The sequence below is a fragment of the Brassica napus genome, chromosome C3 (assembly GCF_020379485.1).
Source record: "Brassica napus cultivar Da-Ae chromosome C3, Da-Ae, whole genome shotgun sequence".
Lineage (NCBI taxonomy): Eukaryota > Viridiplantae > Streptophyta > Magnoliopsida > Brassicales > Brassicaceae > Brassica > Brassica napus.
Window position 1 is genome coordinate 18875168 of NC_063446.1, and position 26312 is coordinate 18901479.

At 33.7% G+C, this 26312-nt stretch overlaps 2 protein-coding genes across 2 annotated transcripts; one reads left to right on the top strand and one right to left on the bottom strand.

Moving 5' to 3' along the window:
* The first annotated feature begins 3675 nt into the window (after window positions 1-3675).
* Window positions 3676-7419, top strand: LOC106422139 (peroxidase C2). The gene is made up of 4 exons (XM_048750923.1): window positions 3676-3971; window positions 6227-6418; window positions 6560-6728; window positions 6865-7419. The coding sequence occupies exons 1-4, from the start codon at window positions 3744-3746 to the stop codon at window positions 7332-7334; spliced, it is 1059 nt and encodes a 352-aa protein (XP_048606880.1). The 5' UTR covers window positions 3676-3743; the 3' UTR covers window positions 7335-7419.
* A 9301-nt stretch (window positions 7420-16720) lies between these two features.
* On the bottom strand, window positions 16721-18731 carry LOC106415286. The gene has a single exon (XM_013855941.3). It carries the CDS (start codon window positions 18585-18587, stop codon window positions 16914-16916), a length of 1674 nt encoding a protein of 557 aa, XP_013711395.1. The 5' UTR covers window positions 18588-18731; the 3' UTR covers window positions 16721-16913.
* Window positions 18732-26312: the final 7581 nt, after the last annotated feature.

The following is a 26312-nucleotide window of genomic DNA, read 5'->3' on the forward strand; positions in this document are numbered from 1 at the left end:
CTCTCTCCCCTTCCGAGCTTATAAATGATAAAAAGAAAAGAAAGGGATAAAGGTAAAAAAAAAAGTGAACAAGAACTGGTGGAAACCACCATTAGTACTTGATCCATGGAAGCCTGTACAAAAATCTCGGTAAATTTAAAAATTAAGTGATACCCTTCAAAGAAGGTATACATTGACTGAGTGGAGTAAGAAAAGAGAGAGGAAAGGGAACAGAGAAGACTATATGTGTATTCAGAAACCTATTGAGGTAAGAACCCATGTGTCCATGTAACCGATATTTCAAAGATAAAGCCTGCACTTTTATTTAAGAATTGAGGTCAGTAGAGGGGTATATCAGATAGTGTATGGTGAGCTGTAAGCTAGATGGTATGGTTGCTAAGCTAAGGTTAAGTACATGGAAGTGCCTCTAAAGTTGGTACTGGTTTGATGTGGCTTGCAACACTGTAGAGTTGATGGTGGTGTTCCAAAGAAAGGTGAGTCCCTGCATTTTCAAACCTCTTCCACATGTTCATTCTATGTTTTGCTTAAAGGAAAGTAAAGAATAAGTCTGGCGGAGTTGATATATCATGGTTTTTACCGGTTTTTACTATGATATATGTTCTATATAGAGTATATATTATATGCTTAGAGTCGTTTTAGAGTCTTGTCAGGTTCATGTACGTTTTGGGCATCTTTGAAGATTCTGAAGCTATTAGAGATGCAGAGCTGCGCAGATGCGTCTGAAGTTTAGAGAAATAAATTAAAACTCCTTCAAAGATTGATCTTGAACTCCTACTGTTTCTTATTATTTAATCTATTATGGTCATGATTTGTGTTATTCCTTCCATGTCTGAGTAGTTTCATTGTTAGATTTAGGGATTTAATGAGCTTGATGTCAAACTGATAATAATTATTGCTAGGGTTATTCATAGAATTCAACACCAGAATTGTTTATCATGCTAGTTTCTAGAATAGCTAACTAGAATCTAGAATCTAGAATCATAGGATTGTTGCGAGACACGAGAGTGCAATCAATACTTGAACCTAATCCTTCTGAACTAGATATCCATTCGCAGCGAGAGTTGGTTTAGGGTTCTAGTTGAAAATATCCGAATCCATTTTATTGCTTGTTTGATTCAGAGTTGGTATTTTGATTTGAGTTAGGCATCTGATAGTTTATTGCATCGAGAGTTGGATAACTTATTATTTGCATCCGAGTTCTGAAATTAAACCTTAAAAATCCTTGGCACCATTGATTGTGGTTTTGAATTCATTGTCTGATAAATCCCTGAATCTAGCGTTTTCCCATGATACTTTACAAACAAATTTAATTTATGTTGTTTACTGCATTACAATATTTACTACCTTGCCTAATTTGATAATCATAAGTCTATTGCGTGAAACATTGAGTCTCTGTAGATTTGATCTTCAAGTACTACACTGAACCTCTTATTTTAGAGAGTAGATTGAAGGTTAATTTATTTGAGCATATCACTTAACTTTCCTGTCAATGATCCGAATTGTTTTCCTTCTACAGTGAGATTCTAACTTAAATCGAATGGTGCTTTTAAAACCAGAGTATCTCAATCACTTAGGGACTTCCTTACCAATGATACATGGAACAAGTTATGGAACTAGGCCATCAATGAAGGAAGTTCCAGCTTATAGGCAACATGCCCAGTCCTTTTTGGGGATCTTAAGCGGTCCCCTTTATCTTGGACAGAGCTTTGCGTTCTTTGATGCTCGATCCTTGCCTTTGTAACAGATGGATTTTAGATATGTTAATCTCCAACTTCATAAAGATTCTTTCAAAACTTATGATGTTGGAATCATTCTTGTGAAACAACTATGTCCCCATGAGTTAAACAGGCTAATTTTGATGGCAATCACGAATGATTGTAGAAAATGACTGATGACTTTACTTCTAATATGTGAGGAAGGTGGAAAAGCCTCTTACTCAAATATTTGATTAAGAATTCGTTAATATTTTTATACCATCAAGTTTGAGGTTAATCTTAGAAAATAACATTTGCCATCAAATTATACACACTAATAGCAAAAACAATTATAGGAGATGCAAGTTGAATTGCAAGAAGTAAATCTTAAAAAAGCGACTCAAACGTTTTGTAATAATTTTTAACTTATAATATAAGAATAAATTACTGTTAGAATAATAGAAAGGTACAGTTGTTTTAGTTAAATGATTAAAAGTAGGGATGATTTTTATATTACATCTTTTTATTAAATAATATAATAAAGGGCGAATATCATACTATTAGCACGTGGATTCTAAGTTCATTGGGCAGCCCCTAGTTCACTTATTACCTAAACGATATGCCTAAGATAACGAATAAGAATTCTCTCGTGGAAAAAGCAAAACGAATTTAATAAAATGGAAGGAAAGAAGAAAGTACATTCATCATTTTTTATAAGTAACATCTATTATATTACTCAAACTAAAAATGACATGGATAACCAAACTCGAATAAAACAATTAATAAAACAGAGTTTTCTATAAAAAGACGGTTCTTCGTTATAAGCTTAAATAACAGAACCAGTATAGTATTTCAAACTAGATAACCAAAACATGGCCAGATTCGTATTCACAAGACAAGTTGTCACCAATTAACCTGGTGAATTGTAACATCCCGAACTGTGATATATGGAAAAGCTTAAGAGGATTGATTTGGATACCTATGTCACCAAAGTTGATTTACCTTTTCTGTCACACATCCATTTAGAACTCTAGAGTTAAGCGTGCTTGGGCTGTAGTAGTAAAATGATGGATGACCTATCGGGAAGTGAATCGTGATACCGTGCAAGTGAGGCCAAAGCACGGAAAAAAGTCATGTGGTGATTACAAGGTCAGTAAACAAGACTTTTGAATCTTGGAAAAATTAACACACCGCTCGTCAGACGGAATGGAACCCAAGATCCTAGTGAGCGGGCGTGGGTGGCCCATTAGTCGTGGACGCTCGGGGCGTTACAAGTGGTATAAGAGCTGGTTAGCCATCTCGTTTCTGATCTGAGAGGTGTCTTGAGACCTGTCGTGGGGCGCAACGAAGACGTTGCATTCTTTGGAAGGGGTGAATTGTAACATCCCGAGTTGTGATATATGGAAAGGTTTAAGAGGACTGATTTGGCTACCTATGTCACTAAAGTTGACTTACTTTTTCCGACACACGTCCGTTTCGAACTTCAAAGTTAAGTGTGCTTGGGCTGGAGTAGTAAAATGATGGATGATTTATCGGAAAGTAATTTGCCATACCATGCAAGTGAGGCAAACGCACGGGAAAATGTCATTGCAGAGTCAGTAAACAAGACTTTCAGGTCTTCGGAAAATTGACGCACCGCCCGTTAAACGTGATAGGGCCCACGGGCCGAGTGAGCGTGTGTGGGTGGCCCATTAACCGTGGACGGTCGGGACGTTACAAATTATTCGACAAATGTCACTATATTTCTTCAAACGAATGTGGTTGGTAGGTTGTATTAGAGTAAATATTAGAGAGAAAATTTTATCGTTTAATATATTTCTACTCACATGGAAAAAGTGGTTACACTCTACATTACCCAAAGTTTTTTATGCTAAAGTTTTACGGTCACATCCAATGTATGTTCTCTTTATATACACCACTTGCATAATTTACATATATCAGGAAAAGCCTCCAAGCTAGACCATTTTTTCCTATAAAAGGATTCGTTATCATGAACTTCATTCACACAACTCAAACCTAACCAAATAATAGTCGTCGAGACCAAATAAAATGCATTCCTCTTCATCCTACGATTTGACAACCCCGTTTAAACTGGGAGTTTTTTTTCTTTTTCTTCACCTAACATTGTCTCATGCTCAACTAAGCCCTTCCTTTTATGACAAAACATGTCCACAAGTAGTTGACATTGTAACCAATACCATTGTGAATGCACTAAGATCAGATCCTCGCATCGCAGCAAGCATCCTTCGCCTTCACTTCCACGACTGCTTTGTTAATGTAAGATACAATCAGATTTAACATAATAATCACGTATACGATCAAATAACTTTTTCAGCTCACGTAAAATAACTGTTTAATTACTTTCATTGTAAGCGGCTATCTTATTATAGCTAAAGTAGTAGTACCAGTAACAATGAACAAAAAACAGTATTAGTCTATATTTCTGTTGAATGGATATATAATCTTTTATTCACAATGATTATAATACATTTGATAACTACTTAATGGTTTTATTACTTTCATTGTAAGCGGCTATCTTTTTATAGCTAAAGTAGTAGTACTAGTAACAATGAACAAAAAACAGTATTAGGGGAGTCTATATTTCTGTTGAATGGATATATAATCTTTTATTCAATGATTATAATACATCTGATAACTACTTAATGGTGTTATTGTTTTTTAATATTTCCTATAGACTTTTTATAAAAGTAAACCGTTTTATCCTTTTAAATGTAATTAAAATAAATAAAATATTTGGATAAACGGTTCCTTCGTTAAAGCATATTCAAAGATGCATGATTAGTTTTGTTTCTTTTGTTAAAATAAAAAATGATTAGTTAATAACTAATTGTTTTTTCCGCAATGCGGGCATAATCTTTTTACGAATATTTATTAGTTTATGTTTTATTAATTCAAAAATTGATATGATTAGATATTATTTATGTTGTCAAAAAGTTTAAATCAAATATTAAATTATTTATCTACGACAAAGTTTTCATCAATATATATATATTTATTATTCTATTGAAATTTTAAAATTCTCACACATTAGAAATTTTCTTTATACAAATAGTTTTTAACTGATTAGTATATAACTACAAATTGTTTCATATCTTATTTTTTTAACTTTATAACTAAAATATTATTTCTGGATAACAACACAATATGTATAAGAATTATCCTTTTTAAAAGAATGTTTTTATTTTTGAAAACTTTAGGATATTAGTTCATAATCAATTATCTAATATAACATATAAATTTAATATTATTGATGTAAAATTAGTTTTAGTTATATAATAAGTTATATATAAAGTTTTATTAAGGGTAATAACGACATTAACTTGTCTAACTTTTCACGTGAGGGCTGGAATCAGAGAAAAAAATACTTCGTAAAAAATAAACCATTTTATCCTTTTAAATATAATTAAAATAAATTAAATATTTGGATAAATGATTCCTTCGTTAAAGCATATTCAAAGATGTATGATTAGTTTTCTTTCTTTTGTTAAAATCAAAGATGACTAGTTAATAACAATGTGTTTTGCCCGCAATGCGGGTACAATCTTTTTATGAATACTTATTAGTTTATGTTTTATTAATTCAAAAACTGATATGATTAGTTATTGTTTATGTTGTCAAAAAACTTAAATCAAATATTAAATTATTTATGTACGACAAAGTTTTCATCAATATATATATATATATATATATATTTATTTATTTATTATTCTATTGAAATTTTAAAGTACTCACATAATAGAATTTTTTTAGAAATTTTCTTTATACAAATAGTTTTTGACTGATTAATATTTAACTACGAATTGTTTCATATCTTAAATTTTTAACTTTATAATTAAAATAGTATTTCTGGATAACAACACAATATGTATAAGAATTATCCTTTTTTAAAGAATGTTTTTATTTTTGACAATTTTATGATATTAGTTCATAATCAATTATCTAATATAACATATAAATTTAATATTATTGATATAAAGTTCGTTTTAGTTATATAATAAGTTATATATAAAAATTTATTAAGGGTAACAACGTCATTAATTTGTCTAATTTTTAACATGAGAATTTGAATCGGAAAAAATATTCGCAAATAATAAGATAAATAGATAGATAAATAAATAGATCGATTAGGAAGCTCAAAATAAAAAAGTCACATATATACTCTCTAACAACCACAAACAATTGTATTTTCTACCATAATTCATCGGGTCGAGAGAAGTTAGTTATAGACTCTGAGAAACTCTCTATTTATATATGAATATTTTTGTCTACCATAACGCCTAGAAACATCGAACACCCAGGTAATGCTTACTATACTTCAATGATCCATGTTTAGAGTATGAAGTATATTATTTACGTATGAAAAATATCAGTAATAAAAAGCATAAAAATATACGTTTCAAGTTGTTGAATAAGTTAACAGTGATAGCGCGGTACAGTTTACGGATGCTAAGATGTTGTGATTTAACCATGAATGTGGCGCTTGACTAAATGTGACTTAAACATTGCAAAAGGGATGTGATGCATCGATATTGTTAGACAACACAACATCGTTTAGGACGGAAAAAGATGCGTTTGGGAACGCAAATTCAGCTCGTGGGTTCGATGTGATCGATAGAATGAAGGCTGCCGTGGAGAAAGCATGTCCTAAAACCGTTTCATGTGCTGATTTGCTCACTATCGCGGCTCAACAGTCTGTCACTTTGGTATGCATATTTTTACAACACAGCTCTAATATACATAATTCTTGTTGTCATTAAGAGCGGTTTCTAGACCACTTTTTACTTAGAAGATAACTAATACTAAGATCAAACATAATTGTTTACTTTATATTAAACATATAATAGGCAGGAGGTCCCTCATGGAAGGTTGCAAGTGGAAGAAGAGATAGTTTAAGAGGGTTTATGGATCTTGCTAATACAAACCTTCCAGCTCCATTCTTTAATCTTAAACAACTAAAGGATAGCTTCAAAACCGTTGGACTCGACCGTCCTTCTGATCTGGTAGCTCTCTCTGGTACGTACTCAGTACTCGCTACAAATTTCAAAAATAACAAAAGTTGCACTCATTAATAACTCCATGTTTTTTTATTTTGAACAAATAATAACTCCATGTTTATTTATTTATTCTTTTGATACTTTTCTTTGGCTAGGTGGTCACACTTTTGGGAAAAACCAATGTCGGTTCATAATGGACCGGCTATACAACTTCAGTGGTTCCGGTTCACCTGATCCAACCCTTGATAAATCATACCTCAGTACGCTCAGAAAACAGTGTCCTCGCAATGGAAACCAAAGTATACTGGTGGATTTCGATTTACGTACTCCGACACTCTTTGATAACAAATACTATGTGAATCTTAAAGAAAACAAGGGTCTTATCCAGAGCGACCAAGAGTTGTTCTCTAGCCCTGATGCTTCAGACACTATCCCCTTAGTCCGAGCATATTCTGATGGTCAAGATAAATTTTTCAATGCGTTCGTGGACGCAATGACAAGGATGGGAAACCTTTCACCTTCAACAGGGAAACAAGGAGAAATTAGACTGAATTGTAGGGTGGTGAATTCCAAACCCAAGATCATGGATATGGTCGATGATAATGACTTTGTCAGCTCTATTTGAGGAAACTATGTATTTCTCTCTATTAATAAATTCTAAATGTTACCGAGATGTAATGTTTTAGATAAATAAATGTTAACTTTAAATATCGCTTAAGTGGGATCGCCTCATTTTCCTTTCAAATAGTTGTTGTGGGTGAAGATAGTCCCAAAAGCAAGTCCAATTAAAGTAACGACATTATTTAGACGATCCACAAACTCACTCTGATCATCTCCGTCTTAATTCCTTTAGAAAACTAAGATGTTGCATGTTGGGGTAAAAGTCCTTCCTATCAATATCAACGGCTAGAACTACTACATCATAGCCAAATGTGTCGTCAAGAGGACCGAGACAAAAAAGTCGATACAATTTACCTGCATATGTCGTGCAAACTTAGTGATGATACGCAAAAGTTGTACGAACATCTTTAACATAACTTTCCCAAAAAACTTAACATCACAGATTTGTGCGAACATGAGTTATCCGATAAAGGTTTCATATAACTAAACAAATCAAAGATTTAACAAAACAGTCTTACTATCGAAAATGTTTGACATAAAGACTTTCGTAAAATAACTAAATAGTATTTTACGAAATAGTCTGGGAGAACAATATCAAACAGTATTTTACACTCGACAATGTGTTACGAATTTTTTTTCATAAAATAAAATTGAGCAGATTTTACGAAATAACTTCCATAAAACTAACTCGAAAATGAAATAATTTATGATAAAACAAAACTCAACAGTTTTATGAAATAATTTATGATAAAGTTTGACATTTTACGAAACAGCCTTCATAAAATAGAACTAAACAGTTTTTATGAAATAACTTTCTTAAAATTATGCAAAAACTCAAAGTTATATGGAAGCTTCCACAAGCCTCTGCTCCTCGCCATCTCTATCTCTTGCTTCCCTTCTTCTCTTCTTTTTCCTTCTCTTTCTCCTCACCATCTTACTCTCTCTATCCCCCCCCCCTTTTTGTCCTCGCCAACTCTCTCTCTACAAACCTCGTCGCGAACTCTCTCTCTTTACATATCACCTTGTCACTTCCTTTTATGTCTTCGCTCCTTCACTCGTCTGAGATTTTTGTCAAGCGATTTCTGTTACCGTATTTGGAAATTTTAGGTTCTAAGAGCATGATTATCGCGGAACCCAAAATGGGTTTCTGCATCAAATAAGGGTGTGGGTTCCAAAGTTCCCAGTTACGGATCGCTTTTGGACAGTTTGTTACACTATTTTGCGGGTTCCACGACACGTGGCGGTCTGCAATTGGTTCCGTTTTAATTTTTTTTTTTTTAAATCAGATAAAACCAAAAAAAAAAAATTAGAAACCCTCACCCATGCTTTAACCGGTAACCATTAAAGAAATACGTAGAATAAGAAGTAAATGAATGAAAGGGAAAAGAATAAGAGAAAAATCTATTCATCTCCTAATTTGATAATGAATAATTGTAGTTTTTTATTCTTTAAATATTAAGAAATATCAAAGAATCATAGGTAATAAATATTAATGTAAATGGTGTAAATTGTAAAAAATAATAAAAAACTCATTATTTTCACTCATTCTCGTGGTCACCATTTAAAACTTTAATCCACACAGCCAAACTTTGAGTCCATAAAGGCTAGTCATAAGCGCCAAATGAGTTTTTGACGAAACAAAATGATCAAAAGATTCTTAAACCAATAATATAACATTTCATTTAAAAAAAGGGAGAATTGCCAAGTGTGACTCAAAACTTGGAGTCAAACCCAAAACAATACCCCAACTTGGGTCAAAGACAAAAATAACCTAAAAGACTATTGAAATTACAACTATCCCCTTGTGACCAAACAAAAAAACGGAATTTTTTTTACGTTTCTACCCCTCGCAAGTCGTCTGTTTAGACGACTTGAAAATAAGTCGTCCAGACGACTTAACTGAAAGTCGTCTGGACAGTTAGTCTTAAACATAATTTAAAAATTTTGTAAAAAATATTTTGATAAGTGAAAAATGGGAATTATGTAATTAACATATGTCTTAGGAGGTATAAATTAAGATATAACAAATTTCAATTGTTTTCAGCATAGATGAGTGAAAGTAGTGAGTCATGATATTCTTTAGTTTATGTTTCATCAACATATGTTGTAGTATTGTATGTGTTCTTAGGGTTAGATTTTGGAAAGCATTAAAACCGTTTTTGAAAATTTTTAAAATTACTTATGCGTGTTCATTTCTATGTATAGTAAACACTATTTAAGTATAATTTGATTTTATAACGTGGTTAGTTAGTTAATCTAGTCATTTTAGTTTAGGGGTTCATTTTAGGGTCTAGGACGACTTAATATTTTGTCGTCTGAAAACAGACGACTAAATATTAAGTCGTCTGTTGTACATTATCAGCCAGAATAAGTCGTCTAAACCGGATCAAACCTTAAATTTACCAATGTACTTTTAAAGCTAACCGGATTATTTACCCAATATATAAGGTGATTTTTATTTTTTTTGTTTCATTTTTCACGAAATTCAGAAACCCTAACAGTTCTCTCTCAAAGGCGATTTCGAATTCCCACGATTTCCGAACAAACCATCGTTCTCAACGTCAGCTATCTATCTCACTTCATTCTCACCGTTGTCGCCGCAGCTTCTTCTAACCCTAGCGCCGCCGATTCCTCTAAACCCTAGCGCCGCCGATTCCTCTAACCCCTAGCGCCGCCGCTTCCACTATTTCTGAACAAACCGTCGCCCTCGCCACCGTGGTCACCAACGTTCTCACCGCCGCTTCCTCTAAACACTAGCGCCGCCGCTTCTTCTAAACCCTAGCGCCGCCGCTTCTTCTCTGTAAACCTTAGCGCCGTTTCTCTGTAAACCCTAACGCCGCTAAGTCATCAATCTCGAGGAAAAGATGAACATAAAACGTTGTCTCTATCAATTTACTCATTCTCACCGTTTCACGTTTATTTTTTCAGATCAATAACCGCAATGACGAGTACTCCAACTCCTTCTGCGACTGGAAGACTTGTAAGTAATTTAAGTCGTCTGGAAAGTCTTCCACCTGGACGACTTAGTAGATGACTTAAATATAAGTCGTCCATTTGGAAGACTTTCCAGACGACTTAAATTTAAGTCGTCTACTAAGTCGTCTGGACTTATATTGTTGTCTTTGATTATTTTGCAGACAAAAAGGATGGATATTCCAGAACTCCCCCGAAGGTTATACACATCAGGGGAAGAGCCAGAAGCCCACAATAGCATTTCGTATCATACGGATAACAGCAAGTTGCATACTGCTCTTAGGAAAGCTCTTACTGATGACGAATTTGAAGAGCTCAAGGAGTCGAGTTTGGGAGTTTTCATCAAGTTCAAGGAGCAGGGATTTGGTTGGGCTTCAAGGCTGGTTTACTACATGCTCAGTTTCAAGCTGGACATTAAGAAGAAGTATGAGATGTGGTCTCTCGTTGGTCCAGAACCTTTGAGGTTTTCACTGTTAGAGTTTGAAAACCTCACTGGTCTAAACTGCGAGTACATCGAGGACCTTGAGACACCAAAATGTGACGTTACCCCAGAGATGGTTTCTTTCTGGGGGATGCTGGGAGTTCATCTGGAAGCTGGGCCAACTACTGATCAGATAATAGCAGCACTGAAGAGATGCGGGGATTGGTCCAGGGAAGATCGCAAGCGGCTCGCGTACCTCTCCATCTTCACTGGATTCATTGAAGGGAGAAAGTTTTCAACCGCTACACGATCTACTCTGGCAAGGCTAGTGATGGATTTAGAACGGTTTGAGAATTATCCATGGGGGAGAGTCGCGTTTAAGGTGCTGATGGACTCTTTGTGGAACAAAGAAATTGCTGGCTGTTACACCGCTGAAAGGTGTACCCACGGCCAACAATGGTGATTGTGGCGTGTACACTGTAAAGTACATTGAATGTCATGCGCTCGGGGGCTCCTTTGACCCTAAAGACTTTGCTAGGTGCAACGCGAAGAAAATGAGGGATAATATGGCGGTGGATATATGGAAGGAGCTTGTTGATCAGCATCTGAAAGAAAATGTGGATGGTGATAAGTTCGTGGGCATGTATGATTAGATTTGTATTTGAACATGATTTTTTAACATGATTTTTGTATTTGAACATGATTTTTTAACATGATTTTTGTATTTGAACATGATTTTTGAACATGATTTTTGTATTTGAACATGATTTTTTAACATGATTTTTGTATTTGAACATGATATAAGTTGTCTGGAAGAAATAAGTCGTCTGGAAGGTTTTCCAACTGGACGACTTACAAATAAGTCGTCTTGAAGGTTTTCCAACTGGACGACTTACAAATAAGTCGTCTAGAAGGTTTGGACGACTTATTATAAGTCGTCTGGAAGGTTTTCCAACTGGACGACTTACAAATAAGTCGTCTAGAAGGTTTGGACGACTTGAAGGGATAGTAGAAGGTAGTCTAAAAATAAAATACACTTGAAGGGATAGTAGAAGGTCGTCTAAAAATAAAATACACTGGACGACTTAGTAGAAGGTCGTCTAAAAATAAAATACACTTGAAGGGATAGTAGAAGGTCGTCTAAAAATAAAATACACTGGACGACTTAGTAGAAGGTCGTCTAAAAATAAAATACACTGGACGACTAAATATTTAGTCGTCTAGACGGGTAATCAAGACGGGACGACTTAAATTTAGGTCGTCTGGACAACTAGTCAACTGGTTGTGTACATTGTGGTTTCGTATGGCCAGTTTCCTTGCAGTTTGAGCATCTCCGTGCCCTGTGTTTCTTCCTGGGTTTGTGTCCTCTCATCCTAGATAGCTCCAACCAAGATTGCCATCTTGATTTCTTCGGTCTCCCCCGACCACGCTTTAGTTCTGGAGGAAAGCATTCTCGTTCCTCAATATGTTGTGACACGATAGGATATATATTCTCTGAGTATCCTGCATACAGATAATTCTTTGAGTACAGTGGACATACAAGTGTGGAGATATGCAAACCAGCATGTATTCCAGCAGCTATAGCATGAGAGCAAGGTATTTTCTCCACTCCATAGACACCACAATCACACTTTGCATGTTCCAAATCAACCACACAGTCCATTTTGCCACCTTTGACAAAGAAATGCCATCCATCAATTGGTTCGACCGTCATCATACCCGCTATCTCTTCTCGAACAGCAAGCAAGTATTCAACAGCCCGGCTATGTTCAGTTGTGAGACTCAAAGCATCTTGTCTCCTTTTCCAATACCATTTTCCTAACTTCTGCCTTATGAACTCCAGCAGGAACGTAATCGGAAATCCTCTTGCTCGCTTCAGTGCGGAATTAATAGATTCAGCAATGTTGCTTGTTTTTATGTTGAACCTGTTCCCCTTACAATAAACCCTTGACCATAGCCTGACGTCGGCTTTCTCCAAATACGTTGCAAGTTCCGGGTTTGCACTCCGTATCTCAGCCATGTACCGGTCAAAATCGTAAACCGTGTGAGCATAAGCAGCCCCTTTCACCAAGTACATGAGATGTTTCCCTTTAAACTTTTTGACAATGTTATCTTGAAGGTGATAATAACATATTCCTCGGGTTGCCCAAGGAAACACCTTATCACACGCACTTTTAATGGCCTTGTGCCGGTCGGAGACTATCACCAGAGGCTTGTCATGAGATATACAACTAGCCAATTTTGTGAAAAACCATTCCCAAGAAGGTATATCTTCCTCATCCACGATCCCAAAAGCCAATGGGAATATCTGAAAATTGCCATCTTGTGCGGCTGCAACTAACATAGTTCCTCCATACTTTCCACTTAGGTGAGTTCCATCCACCACAATGACCCTTCTCTGATACTTAAAACCTTTGATAGAAGCTCCAAAAGAGAGAAATAGATACTTAAATCTTTTCATAGAATCAAGTTCTATCGCCGTGATAGAATCAGGATTTGCAATGGAGATTTGCTCGAGATATGATGCCAGACGCGAATACCCTTCTTCTGCTGATCCTCTCACCAATCTTTGTGCATATAACAGTGCTCTGTATGAAGTGGTGTAATCAAGCGCCATGCCAAACATGTTCCTCATTGCATCAGTGATATGCTGCGGAGTTATCCCATCAATGATTCCAACATGATCAATGAAAAGACTACCTACATACTTCGGAGTACAGTGTCTCCGCTGAGCGATTCGGTCTCCCGCTGAGCATAAATGTTTTTCCACATACTTTGTTACCCAAAACGTGTTTGTCCCATGTTTGACACTCGCTCTGGCCTTCCATCCACAATAGCTAACCGGACATGTTGCCACCACGAGAGTTTTCGTTGATTTGTATAATCTGAAAGAAAACTTACCCCTCACTGCTGCCAACCGCAGCTCTGAAAGCAGTGCACCCTTGCTAACAAAACTCTGGTTGACATAGATGGTACCATTCGATTTTCCTCCTTCAATAGCATTTGTCTTAGCATATGCCTTTTGGATTTCTTCAAAACAAATATTATCATCATCTTCCTCGTCCTCATCTGGAACCTTTCCATAAAGACTGTAATCCCCACCATTCTGATCCGTTTCACCAACAATAGAATTATCAGCATCCTCCTCCCCATTTTCCTCCTCCCCATCTTGATTTTCATCTTCAACAAACTCATTATCACCAACATCTTCATCATCACCACCAACATCTTCTTCCCATTCACCAGCTTCATCATTATCACCAACATCTTTTTCCCATTCACCAGCTTCATCAATATCTCTTTTCTCTGAAACCGTTTCGACCTTGCTGCGGCTTGATACACAAAGACATACTCTATGGGTTTTGAGTATCTCCAGCAAGTTTCGAACTTGTCTATCACTTGTAACATGAATGGGAAAACTGCCTGGAGCCATCATCATTTCTGCTGGTAATGAGTAGCTAATCTCCACACTCACTGTTCTCATGTCCAGGTTATAATCTTCTTGAGCCATTGCAACAAGTTCAGCATGTGTTGAATCTTCATTCAATAAAAACAATCTTGCTCCTTTGAGATCATCAACCACAAAATCCCAACGGAAATCTCTCAACAACCATTCTCCATACACTGCATGTAACTGAAAAATCATCTGCAAATATTCAAAATAAAACACATTAGTAAACATAGAGAAAATGAAGAAGTTCAATAAACATTGCCGCAGACGACTTAGCATTAAGTCGTCCAGAAGACTTCAAGGTAAGTCGTCTAAAGATGTCACTTTTGCAATTGAAAATTAAAAGGGACGACTTAATTCTAAGTCGTCCGGCTTTGTTTGTTAAAAAAAAAACTTCAGACGACTTATATATAAGTCGTCTACGAGAAACGGGCTAGTTTTGCATTTGACTGAATCGTGTCAGATCTTTGACTATTTCTGGACGACTTATAATTCAGTCGTCTCTAGGAAAGTTAAAATTTCAATATTTTATGAAAACTTGACGACTTACGTGTAAGTCGTCCTAATGTTAGTTTTGTAATTGAAAAATAAAACTTGAAATTTAACTTTCTCCAGACGACTTAGATGAAAGTCGTCCAGCTAAACGACTTAATTTAAGGTCGTCCGGGATAAGCAAGGTTTGACCAGAAAATTGGGAAAAATTCTGGACGACTTTGCTTTCCCCGGACGACTTTAAATTAAGTCTTCTGGAGGGACGACTTTATATTAAGTCGTCTGGTTAAAGTTAAATTATGAAGTTTTATTTTTCAATTACAAAACTAACCTAGGACGACTTACACGTAAGTCGTCAAGTTTTCATAAAATATTAAAATTTTAACTTTCCCAGAGACGACTGAATTATAAGTCGTCCAGAAATAGTCAAAGATCTGACACGATTCGGTCAAATGCAAAACTAGCCCGTTTCTCGTAGACGACGTATATATAAGTCGTCTGGAGTGTTTTTTTTAACAAACAAAGCTGGACGACTTAATTTAAGTCGTCCGTTTGACCAGCAGACTCATCAGTAAGTCTTCTACATACAGATGACTTACTAGTAAGTCTTCTACGCGAACAGATCTTGAAAAAAAATTCAAATTCGTACCTTAAACTAGGTGAGATGACTTCGTTTGCACACAGGGTCTTCTCCAACCACCCAGAACCTCAAACGAAAGCAACCGTAAGTAAAAACGAAAGAAATATGGCTCTGTCAACCATAGCCCATATTTTGAATCAAAAGCTTGAGTTTTTTGGATGAATATAGAGAGAAAGTGAAAGAAATGTTGTTTTTAGTTCATAACAATTGAAACAGAGAGAGTGTAAAGAGATTTACGTGCATTAAAGGGCATTAAAAGCTCCAAACAGTTCGTACAAGGTTGTTGCCACTATTCATTGCAGTGGCAATATTTTAAATACTTGAAGAATATGAGGTTGAGACAGTAAAGAAGCCATTTTCGAAAAAAAAAAAACAAAATGTTAATGGCATTTTCGTAGATAAAATGCAGGTGTGGGGTTAAAATCTCAAAAAAAAAAAAAGTCAAAAGAAAATGTTAGTTTTCTGTTTGACTTCAAGTTTTGAGTTACTTTTGCAAAAAGCCCTTAAAAAAAAGATAAACTTTTGTGATCAAATTGCTCTGATTGACTAAGGAAGCAATGTAGTATTACATAAAATATACATAACATTCTAGCCACTGGGTTGTTATGGACAGTTATAATTCTTTTCTAGGATATAGGTTTCAATTTCCCTTCAAACTATGTTGGAAGAGAAATACCATAGAATATCACTAAAAAAGTTTTTGTAACAAATATAGACTTTAAGGATTAAAATGACCAAAATGTTTCATTAAAGAGATAAATATACATTTATACCCCTAGAGTTAACTAATCAAAATCTTAAGGTTTAGAGTTAAGGGCATGATTATTGGGGGGTCCTTGCTCTTGGGTCCTTAATACAAATATATGTGTATTAAGGATCCAAGAGCAAGGACCCCCAATAATCATGACCTAAGGGGTGGGTGGAGATTTGAGATTGAAGTTTAAAATTTTATAAAATAAAAAATAAATATTAAAATTTTGAAAATAAAAATTTTAAAAATAGTTTCAAAAAGTATTTTCGAATTACAAAAATAAAATTTGAAAAAAAAAAAAAAAGAATTTCGAAAAAGAAAGCTTCAGAAAAAAAAATTATAAAAAAGTTCTAATTTGAAAACATATAATCTAAAACTATAATTTTTTTTTATATATATCTAAGGTATTAAGGTCTTTTTACCTATTAAATGAAATATTTTAGTCATTTTCTTCTTCATGATCTATTTTTATGATCAAAACTTGAAAATTGTCTATTTAGAAGAATTGTCCATGTTAAAATTCCTAATCCTGATATATTCACAACTCTGTGACAAAAACAGAAAAGAATAATACATACTGTGCAAACGTCGTCTTCCCGTAGCTTTTTATACGCTGCTTTCAGAAGCTAGACATGTGTATCAAAATTTCAAGAAATTGTCGCTGAAGTTGCAGATTTAAGAAATTTGTATAACCAAATGTAAACGTTACATACACTCGCCCCCACCAATAACATCAATTGCTAGAAGAACACAAGGCAACAACAACAAAAGCATATAACTGGTTTGGATACAAAAAACAAAACAAATATAAAAATGAAATGGCAGAGAAACATATCACAACCTGATTGTTCAACTTCAGCATGTATTGATCCCATCTTTGCAATCCATGGTAAGGTTATTGAACGTCTCAACACGTGTCTTCCCCCTAATAAACACCTCTGTATCAACAGCCACTCTCATGTACCCATCAAACTCAACTGGTTTCCCATTGTTCAATAGACTCGTCTCATTGTACCACTCACTGTTATTCCCCCACAAGTAGCTATAATCATCAAGCAAGTGAACCTTGTACTGAGATCTCAACTTATCAAAGTAATTATAAAACGGTTCATTAGTCGCGACGTACAAGTTCCTCCATGGTTGAACCAATCCTCTAAGCTTATTCAAAATCGCATCAGGCCATGTATCTTCATCCAAATGCGGCCATAGCTTCTTGTCCATGGCTTTCTCGCCTCTAACAACATGAACCGCATCAAAGTCCCAATCCATCTTCCCACTAATCTCAGAGACAATGTTCATCAGCCTCTTTGATTTCCACAGCGTCTGCCACGGTCTTTCAACATACTTTGAAGCTTCGCCTTCGCACACTCTATACCAATAGTTTTCAGGCTCAGGTGCATCAAACTGTCTCCATATAATCGTGCTCTTATCTTTACTTAGCTGCAGAGGCGACACTTTATGCGTCTTAACTTTCCTAACCGCAACTTTCCGCTTATGCGACCGGTTCCATTTCTTCCAATCTCTTACGAACTCACCTTCCTCAACAATAGAAGCAGATTCTTTAAGATGCTCAAAATCAAAGTAGTACCGAAAGTCCTTACCTTCCTCATCAACCCCCTTTGAGCTATAACTCGAAGACAAACACAAACTCAAATCCATAACAAAAGTCCTGTTCAAGTACATAGCCTCTCCTAACCCACACAAGAAACTCCACATATACTGATTCATACCCTTGCAATAATCACCACCTCTTGAGTAATACAGATACTTCCCTCTCCTGAAATTCGTCTGAGAGCCAAGAGTCGGTATCGTATCATTGATCTCCGGATCACGGCCGGCGCCACGGGGAGCCTTCGGACCACCGCCGCCGCCTCCTCTTGGCTTGATCCTAAACCTACGAGCATTAACACCAGAGTGCCAACCACTAGTGTGAAACACTTCGTAAGTACAATTCTCACCGAAGGCAAACTTAAACCTCCTGAAATCTCTGTATCTCCTCCAAGACTTCTCCTTTTTGTTCCTAAATCTCCAAGAAACATCGCACTCGTCGGGTTTCGAACCGTTGACGGGAGTTTCATACTCTAAGAAGACAATCGATTTGAAAACTCTCAGATTGAATCTCTGAACAGCGACGAGCACTCTCGGATCTGAGCAGTTCACGACTTTCAGATCGTCGCAATCCACAGAGGAAGAGTTCACCGTCATGTTCCCGATCTTCTCCTCCGATAGCTCGATCGTCGCCTCCGTGACGGGTCCCGTGGAGTTCGCCGGAGGTGAAATCGGAGAGGAAGCGATGTCTTCGCCGGTGTTGAGCATCGAGCCGTCGATTTTGAAAGTTGCGTTTTCGTTGGCCGTGAGGAGTTTGGTAAGCGCAGGAGCTGATTCGAGCCATGGATCTGGTGGTTGGTAGGTGACGGCGATTACGGTGAAGATGAGGACGGTGAAGACGAAGACGGAGAAGCAGACATTGCTGATTAGCTTGATTAGGTTCTGGGCGATGGGTTCGGTGGTCAGATCTGATTCCTTCATGGGGGTTCTCAGCGGAGAAGAATCCAATAGATTTATGGGAGAAGAGAGTAGATCTGATGCGAAATCAAAGAGAAGGGTTCGGTTTTGGGAGTAAGAAGAATGGACTCTAGTCTTCTCCTTTCTTCCAAACTTTCTTTTTTTTCCGATCTATATTATTAAAAGGGACCCATTAAAAAATATCTCTAAATTTTCTAACTTATTTGGACTTCCCATGCCAGATAATTAAATTAAACTACATATTTTAATGCTTGTTTTTTCCAGTTAAATTAATAAATTTTCTTTAATAAAATTTAAATTTAATGTCATTAAATAAATCTACATATTTTAATGCTTGTCTTTTCCACTTAAATTAATAAGTTTTCCTTAATGAAATTTAAACTTAATTAAATGAACCTATAAATACATCATATTTAACGTAAATTATTACAGACGAGTACGGCCCAATAATGAACTTGAATTTTATTTTTACGAAAACGTGAATCACTTGACTTATGTAATATTTAAAATATATTAACTACAATATAACAAATGTATATAACCTACCTATATTTTAGTTTGAAATGATCATGCTCAAGTTTTATATAGTCAACTTACATCATGCATCGATCGATGTACAATAGTCAAACCACCTATAGTTTTCGTTTTTTTTATAGGATGTATCAATCAACCAATCATCCCACTGATTTTCTAAGCTTTATAAAAAAACAAATCAATAAATACAAACTCAAAATCCAATATATTCTATTAATCAAAACATAATATCTTCAAAGACGTATCTTTAATGTACCTATTAAATATAGAAACTGTAACCATAATTACACTAATTATAAGAATATATTTGATTCCAACCAATTGATCTAATACTTCGGTAATTGATTTGCTTGCAGAAGAAGAAACAATAAATTTAAAATTTATAAGAATATAAATATATAGAGATTCCAACCAATTGCCTATATTTGCGTATGATTTTCGCATAATAAGCTTCAAATTGAACATTGAAAAAGATAGAGAGATTTTTTTTAATCTTTTACCGACACAGAACTTAAACAAAACGAAGAGTTAAAGGTATTTTTCTTTTGTTACACTTTCCGGAAAAAAACGGTTACAACATGGGCTTTCATAATATGGTCTTTTAACATATTAATGTTATGGACATTTAATAATTATCTTGACGAAAAACAAAGACTATAAATAATTTATTATTAACAAAAGTATGAAATTATTTACAATTTGATGACTAATTCATCACCCTTTTTTAGATGTTAAATTTTTCATAGAAGTTTAAAAATCATTTTATTTTCTTTAAACATGTATAACTAATTTACAATCTTTTATGTCATACTAAGTCATGATATAATATTTCTTCATATTTTACATTAATAACCATTGTTTTTATATATCGTCTACAATTCTCTAATTACGTCTATTTGTTCAATTTTGTATATGATATCGAATATTCATCATAAATAGATGGTTTAAAATGCTAAAAAATTATTTACTTGGTGAATATAATACATCAAATATTACAAATACATCATTTAGTTAAATAAATAACCATAAATCGAAAATTCATACCCTCAGTGTCTAGTTTTACTTTAAATTCAGAGATTTCTTTTTCTTCTTAAATGCTTTGGAATTAAACGTTAAACACAGAAGTTGCAGCTGTTAATTAAATTTTATAAATAAAGATACTTTACCGATAGATATTTGGTCACAAATAAATTACTTTAATGATTAATTTGTTTGCTGCCAAACGAAGAAATGTGTTTTTGTATTATGACTTCAAACCCCATTTACCTATTACTGTATATTTAGGGCTCTTATATTTATCAGAAAAATTAGCGCTGAGTTTGATTCATCATGGCTTCCGACTTTTTTTTGACTAATGTCTTCGTTGCTTAGGAGTTTGCTTAAAGATAAATTTGTTATGTACACCCACCACCTAACATATCGAGTTAATAATATCATTCAATTTTTTATTTTTTTATTATTTTTAACATCAAAAGCTATTTCATTATTCAAATAAGATGGACACTGGAAATCTTAAACCGAAGGAACGTCTTTCTCTCTCATCTATGTTTCTTCTCTAAGATCTTTTATAGAGAAGAGAGAAAGCGTTCGGTTTTTTTGTTCGCCGGGTTTTGTTCCGGCTTTGTCTCCCGTTTGTCGGGCTCTGGTCTCCGGGAAGCGATGGCTTCATCAGCGTCAGCTTCGCCGGCTTTTGACTCCGGGTTACGGTGGCTTCCGCAGCACTGTTCACGCCGGCTTTACTCTGGGTTTATCCCAGATCCTCGATCCTCGCTCTTTCTTCCTTGTTTCAATCGCCTCTTGATCTGATTCTTCAACTCTTTTCCTCCCCTTGACTAGGGTTGTTACATCTTCAAGCTTACTCTTATCTTTAAAGATGTAAGATGCTTCATGCAGATTAATCAGAGTTTATTAGATTGATTGAAGGCGGTTGTTTTATCCTTCCTGTAGCGTGGATCTGACAGTCTAGTTCCATCGGCTTGAATCTCTGAAGGCTGTTCTGTTTTGAGCGGTTGCTTCTTCGGTTCATCTTCGCTGAAGGCGGAGCTCCGCCGTGTTTCTTCTCTGCCTCCGGGGGAAGTAGGAGGCTCCTCGTCTTGACCTGTGTTCATTGATCGTCGGACGATCGTCCACGTGGAAGATGACGTTCCTGGTTGCTTCCTCGACGGGTTTGATCTTGTCGGCTGAAGGCCACAAGTTTCTGTATATTGGGCCATCTGTTGGGCCTTTCACTTTAATGTTTTCTTGGGCTTTGGTTGCCTCTTTTGTCTTATTGTTTTGGGCTTCGCCATGTTGGGTTTAGTTCTTTTAATAAATCATCCAGTGACAAAAAAAAAGATGTATACTGGAAAAATAAACTAAATAGGACGACCAATATAAAAAAGTACCTTGTAGAAAGATTCTACAATTCTAACTAAAGAAGCAGTAATTGTATTCTGGTTTCAAAAAATGTTTAAATGAGTGAAACATCTTTACAGCTTGTTATTTTCTTCGTAACACTGTTTTATCGAAAATGATATGGAACATATTACTCGAAGAATATGACAAGTAATGAGAAACTAATGGTCTTTCCACACCGGAAAATAGAAAAGATAAACATGATTGATGACACACTAACACAACCAAACTAGTCTTATTTCGAAAGTAAAGTGAATTATGTGTCCCTGTTCCAGCAATAGCAGACAAACTTCTAATACCTTCAACGAAATCACGACTATAATTCTCATAGTTTATATATGTCTTTTTCTTTACTTACCTTGATTAATTTTGTCCCGAGTTAGCTTCAGTTAAGCTACCGCTGAACAAGCTTGAACTACAAATTACAAATCAGGTAGAAAGTCGGGATTGACGATTCACGTCCCAAAACCAAAACCAACACGACAAAAAAACACTGACCACACAAAAGGGACAATATAACCATAATCAGATCCAAAACGAAGCAGGATCTCTTTCAGAAAGAAGATTTCACCCCAGTATCGAAAGAAAATAGTATCTCTCACCTCAAAAGCACCGCAAAAGGATGTAGAAATAATAGAAATATAGGTATCCAACAATAGCAATGGAGGTTAGAGAAGAGACACTGAAACCAAGTTCTCAGTATCCCTACAACCATCTGCTCCGTTGGGCCTCTCACCACCAAGCAGATCAAGTTATATCTGTGACGAAGACCAAGACAAAAAAATAATTAAAAGGTAAAGGTGGGAGGCCGATACCGGTGCTAGAAAACCACCGACCAGCTTCAGATTTAGATTTGTCAAAAGACGGCCGCTGGAAAAAGGTGAGAAAGACTAGGGTTTTTCTTAAAACTATTTTTTTTCTTCGATTCTGTTGAGAAATTTGATCGTGAATCTGGTTTCGAAATTATGGTCATAAAAACCTTACAATCCATTCCAAAGTTCTAGCATGTAGAATGTCTAAACATATCCTCCATTATCCAAATAAGTGTTTTTAAGAGTGTAAAGAAAACTCCCATTTGCTTTGGTTTCGTGTTTAAATTATTTGAATATTTTGAGATGTGTCTTTTCAAACTCATTCACTCCCACTGAATTGTAAAATAGAAATCTAAGAGGCATTCACCAAACATATATTATGTAAGCATACAGCTTGTAAATCAATAATATTTAGTGATTGTGCTACTACATTTGCTGAGTTTATGACTCATTTAAGAAAAAAAATATCACATTAATCATTCTTTTATTAAAGAAGTATTCTACTTAAACATTTACAAATACTAACCGAAACGATTTACAGTTTAATAGCGTAATTTATGTCATGTATCCGCATACCCAACCCAGTATATACATGGAGTCGAATCTTGCAGTCTAAACACAGGGAAGCAGGCGCGCACAACCACTAGATTACACACAACTTTTCGTAATTTGGATGTCCTTAAATTATTATTCTAACTAGGATAAGACCTGCGCAAGGCGCGCAGGATGAATTTATTTATATATATTATCGATAATTTTTTTTATATATTTGATAATTTTATTTATATATATATACAATATTTTTTGTTGTTATTATATAATTTCTTTCCGATGGATCAGATCAGTTTTTATTAAAAATGATGGAACAAAACTATAATTAATACATCATGGGTTGATCGTATTGGACATTAAACAAATTATAACATAAAAACCTTATTTTTTTCCCTCGAACACATTCTTGAAAAAAGTGAACAGTATTGTTTTCACAGTTGAATTATTTTAACTTTTATCTTCCATATGGTTTTGAAAGCTTTCAAATCAACCATGGAATTGATACATGTCATTGTAATGTTTTTAGTCGTATACTTAAGGAAAACTTACATTTTTGTAATTTAAAGTCGTTTTAAAAAATTCAAAATATAACATATAAGAAAAATATAACATATAAGAAAAATATAACATATAAGGTGTCCTCATTTTTGTATTTTAAAGTCGTTTAAAAAAAATATAACATATAAGGTTTCCTCATTTTTGTAATTTAATGTCATTATAAAAAATTCAAAATATAACATATAAGAAAAAATTTATTTTTTTTATTAATGGTTAATGTGACTATTTATTTTTTTAATAATATAAAATTAAACAAAATGAAGAAGGATGCAAAAATTGTTATCAAATCTTTATTATTCACAATCATTAATTGTCATATATATGTAAATCATATTAGGTAATTTCGTAGCTTTTATTTAGGGAAAGAATACACACTTCTTATATTTTAGGTTAATATAATGTTCTCTAGTGGACATTAAACAAATTATGACATAAAAATCTTATTTTTTTCCTCGAACACATTCTTGAAAAAATGAACAGTATTGTTTTCACAGTTGAATTATTTTCACTTTTATCTTACATATAGTTTTGAAAGCTTTCAAATCAGTCATCGAACTGATACATGTCATTTTAATGTTTTTAATCGTATACTTAAGGAAAACTTACATTTTTGTAATTTAAAATCGTTTTAAAAAATTCAAAATATAACATATAAGAAAAAATCTAACATATAAGAAAAATATAACATATAAGGTGTCCTCATTTTTTTTTTTTAAAGTCATTTAAAAAAAAAAATATAACATATAAGGTTTCCTCATTTTTGTAATTTAAAGTCATTTTAAAAAATTGAAAATATAGCATATAAGAAAAAAATTAATTTTTTTTTGTTATATGGTTAATGTGATTGTTTATTTTTTTAATAATATAAAATTAAACAAAAATGAAGAAGGATGCAAAAATTGTTATCAAATCTTTATTATTCATAATCATTAATTGTCATATATATGTAAATCATATTAGTTAATTATGTAGCTTTTATTAAGGAAATAATACACATTTCTTATATTTTAGGTTAATATAATGTTCTCTAGTGGACATTAAACAAATTATGACATAAAAACCTTATTTTTTCCCTCGAACACATTCTTGAAAAAAGTGAACAGTATTGTTTCCACAGTTAAATTATTTTGACTTTTATCTTCCATATGGTTTGAAAGCTTTCAAATCAACCATCGAATTGATACATGTCATTTTAATGTTTTTAGTCGTTTACGTAAGGAAAACTTACATTTTTGTAATTTAAAGTCGTTTTAAAAATTTTCAAAATATAACATATCAGAAAATTATAATATATAACAAAAATATAACATATAAGGTGTCCTCATTTTTGTATTTTAAAGTCGTTTAAAAAAAATATAACATATAAGGTTTCCTCATTTTTGTAATTTAAAGTCATTTTAAAAAATTCAAAATATAACATATAAGAAAAAATCTAATTTTTTTTATTATATGGTTAATGTGATTGTTTAATTGTTTTTAATAATATAAATTTAAACAAAAATGAAGAAGGATGCAAAAATTGTTATCAAATCTTTATTATTCACAATCATTAATTGCCATATATATGTAAATCATATTAGGTAATTCCGTAGTTTTTATTTAAGGAAAGAATACACACTTCTTATATTTTAGGTTAATATAATGTTCTCTAGTGTTATATAATTATGGAACAATGTGACACCATTAGATTAAACTATACTTTATATTAGATGCTCTAGAATTTTTTGAAATGGAATTTAGAAGGCATTTAGAGTGTCACCTCGGCTTTGGAGTTTTTTTTGATTAATACAAAATTAAGGTTCTAATTTTTCAAATGCTTCTCAGTTAATATATAGGGGATTTAGCGTCTAAAGCCCTACTTTTGCTAACTTTAGATCGGGGCCAACACTGTCTATCCAAGTCTTATAATAACCATTGTGTACCAAACAGATTTGCATAATCTCCAAGATAAAATACGTACCAAATCAATTGTGCATAATTTACATGAAATAACTTCTAATAAATCATTTTCAATATATTTTTGTATCATAAAATTATTTATAATCATTAAATATACTATTAGTTGAGAATATATTTAAATGAAAAGAATTTCCGCGTTAATGTTATCTAAGAAACTCTCATTCTTTATCCCTTTGTGTTTCCCTTACTATAGAAGTTATAAAAACCTTTTTTCTTCTAAGAATACTTTTATATGTGTTAATTCAATACAATACTCTCCGCAACCTATTTAGATTCAGTAGATTTTGTGGCTCACCTTTCACGAAGAAAGATCTACAAATATGCTTGTTAATCTTTCATTTCCTTTAAAACAAAACCGCGAAACGTCGCGGATTTTTGGTTTCATTTATTTTTATATAAACACTAGGTAGTAACCCGCGCTTTGCGCGGAATAAGATATATATATATATCATTGTTGAAATTACATATTATGATTAAGTATAACATAAGATATACATTAAGCGAACGTTAGACACAACTAAATGTATGATTAATTTAATTATGATATTACCGACTCAGTGATTATACGTGATTGTATATATATGTTCACTCGAGCCAATTACTCGTTTTGATGTTGATCAACTTCCAAAAGATAACGGTAGATCAATAACATATTATAAGCAAAACAATAACTGTATGAAATTAATAAAGTTTATCTCTCGAAATATAAAAAACGTAGTTACAGCATAAAAGCAATTGAAAGAAATTTCATCCTCTAAAATACATAATTAGTTTTCAATAAAAAACCAAAATAACAAAAAAATTTCATAAGATAATAAATTAAAATCTTCAATTCTCTTGTTATCGAATCAAAATGCGCGGAATAGAATCCTGAAAGTAAAAAAAAAATTAACATCAATACTATTAAAAAATACTAATT

Coding starts and splice junctions, on each gene's coding strand:
- LOC106422139 (XM_048750923.1), top strand. CDS start 3,744: ATGCATTCCTCTTCATCCTACGATTTGACAACCCCGTTTAAACTGGGA. Junction 6,419..6,559: donor CTCAACAGTCTGTCACTTTG/GTATGCATATTT, acceptor AACATATAATAG/GCAGGAGGTCCCTCATGGAA. Junction 6,729..6,864: donor TGATCTGGTAGCTCTCTCTG/GTACGTACTCAG, acceptor TTCTTTGGCTAG/GTGGTCACACTTTTGGGAAA.
- LOC106415286 (XM_013855941.3), bottom strand. CDS start 18,587: ATGAAGGAATCAGATCTGACCACCGAACCCATCGCCCAGAACCTAATC.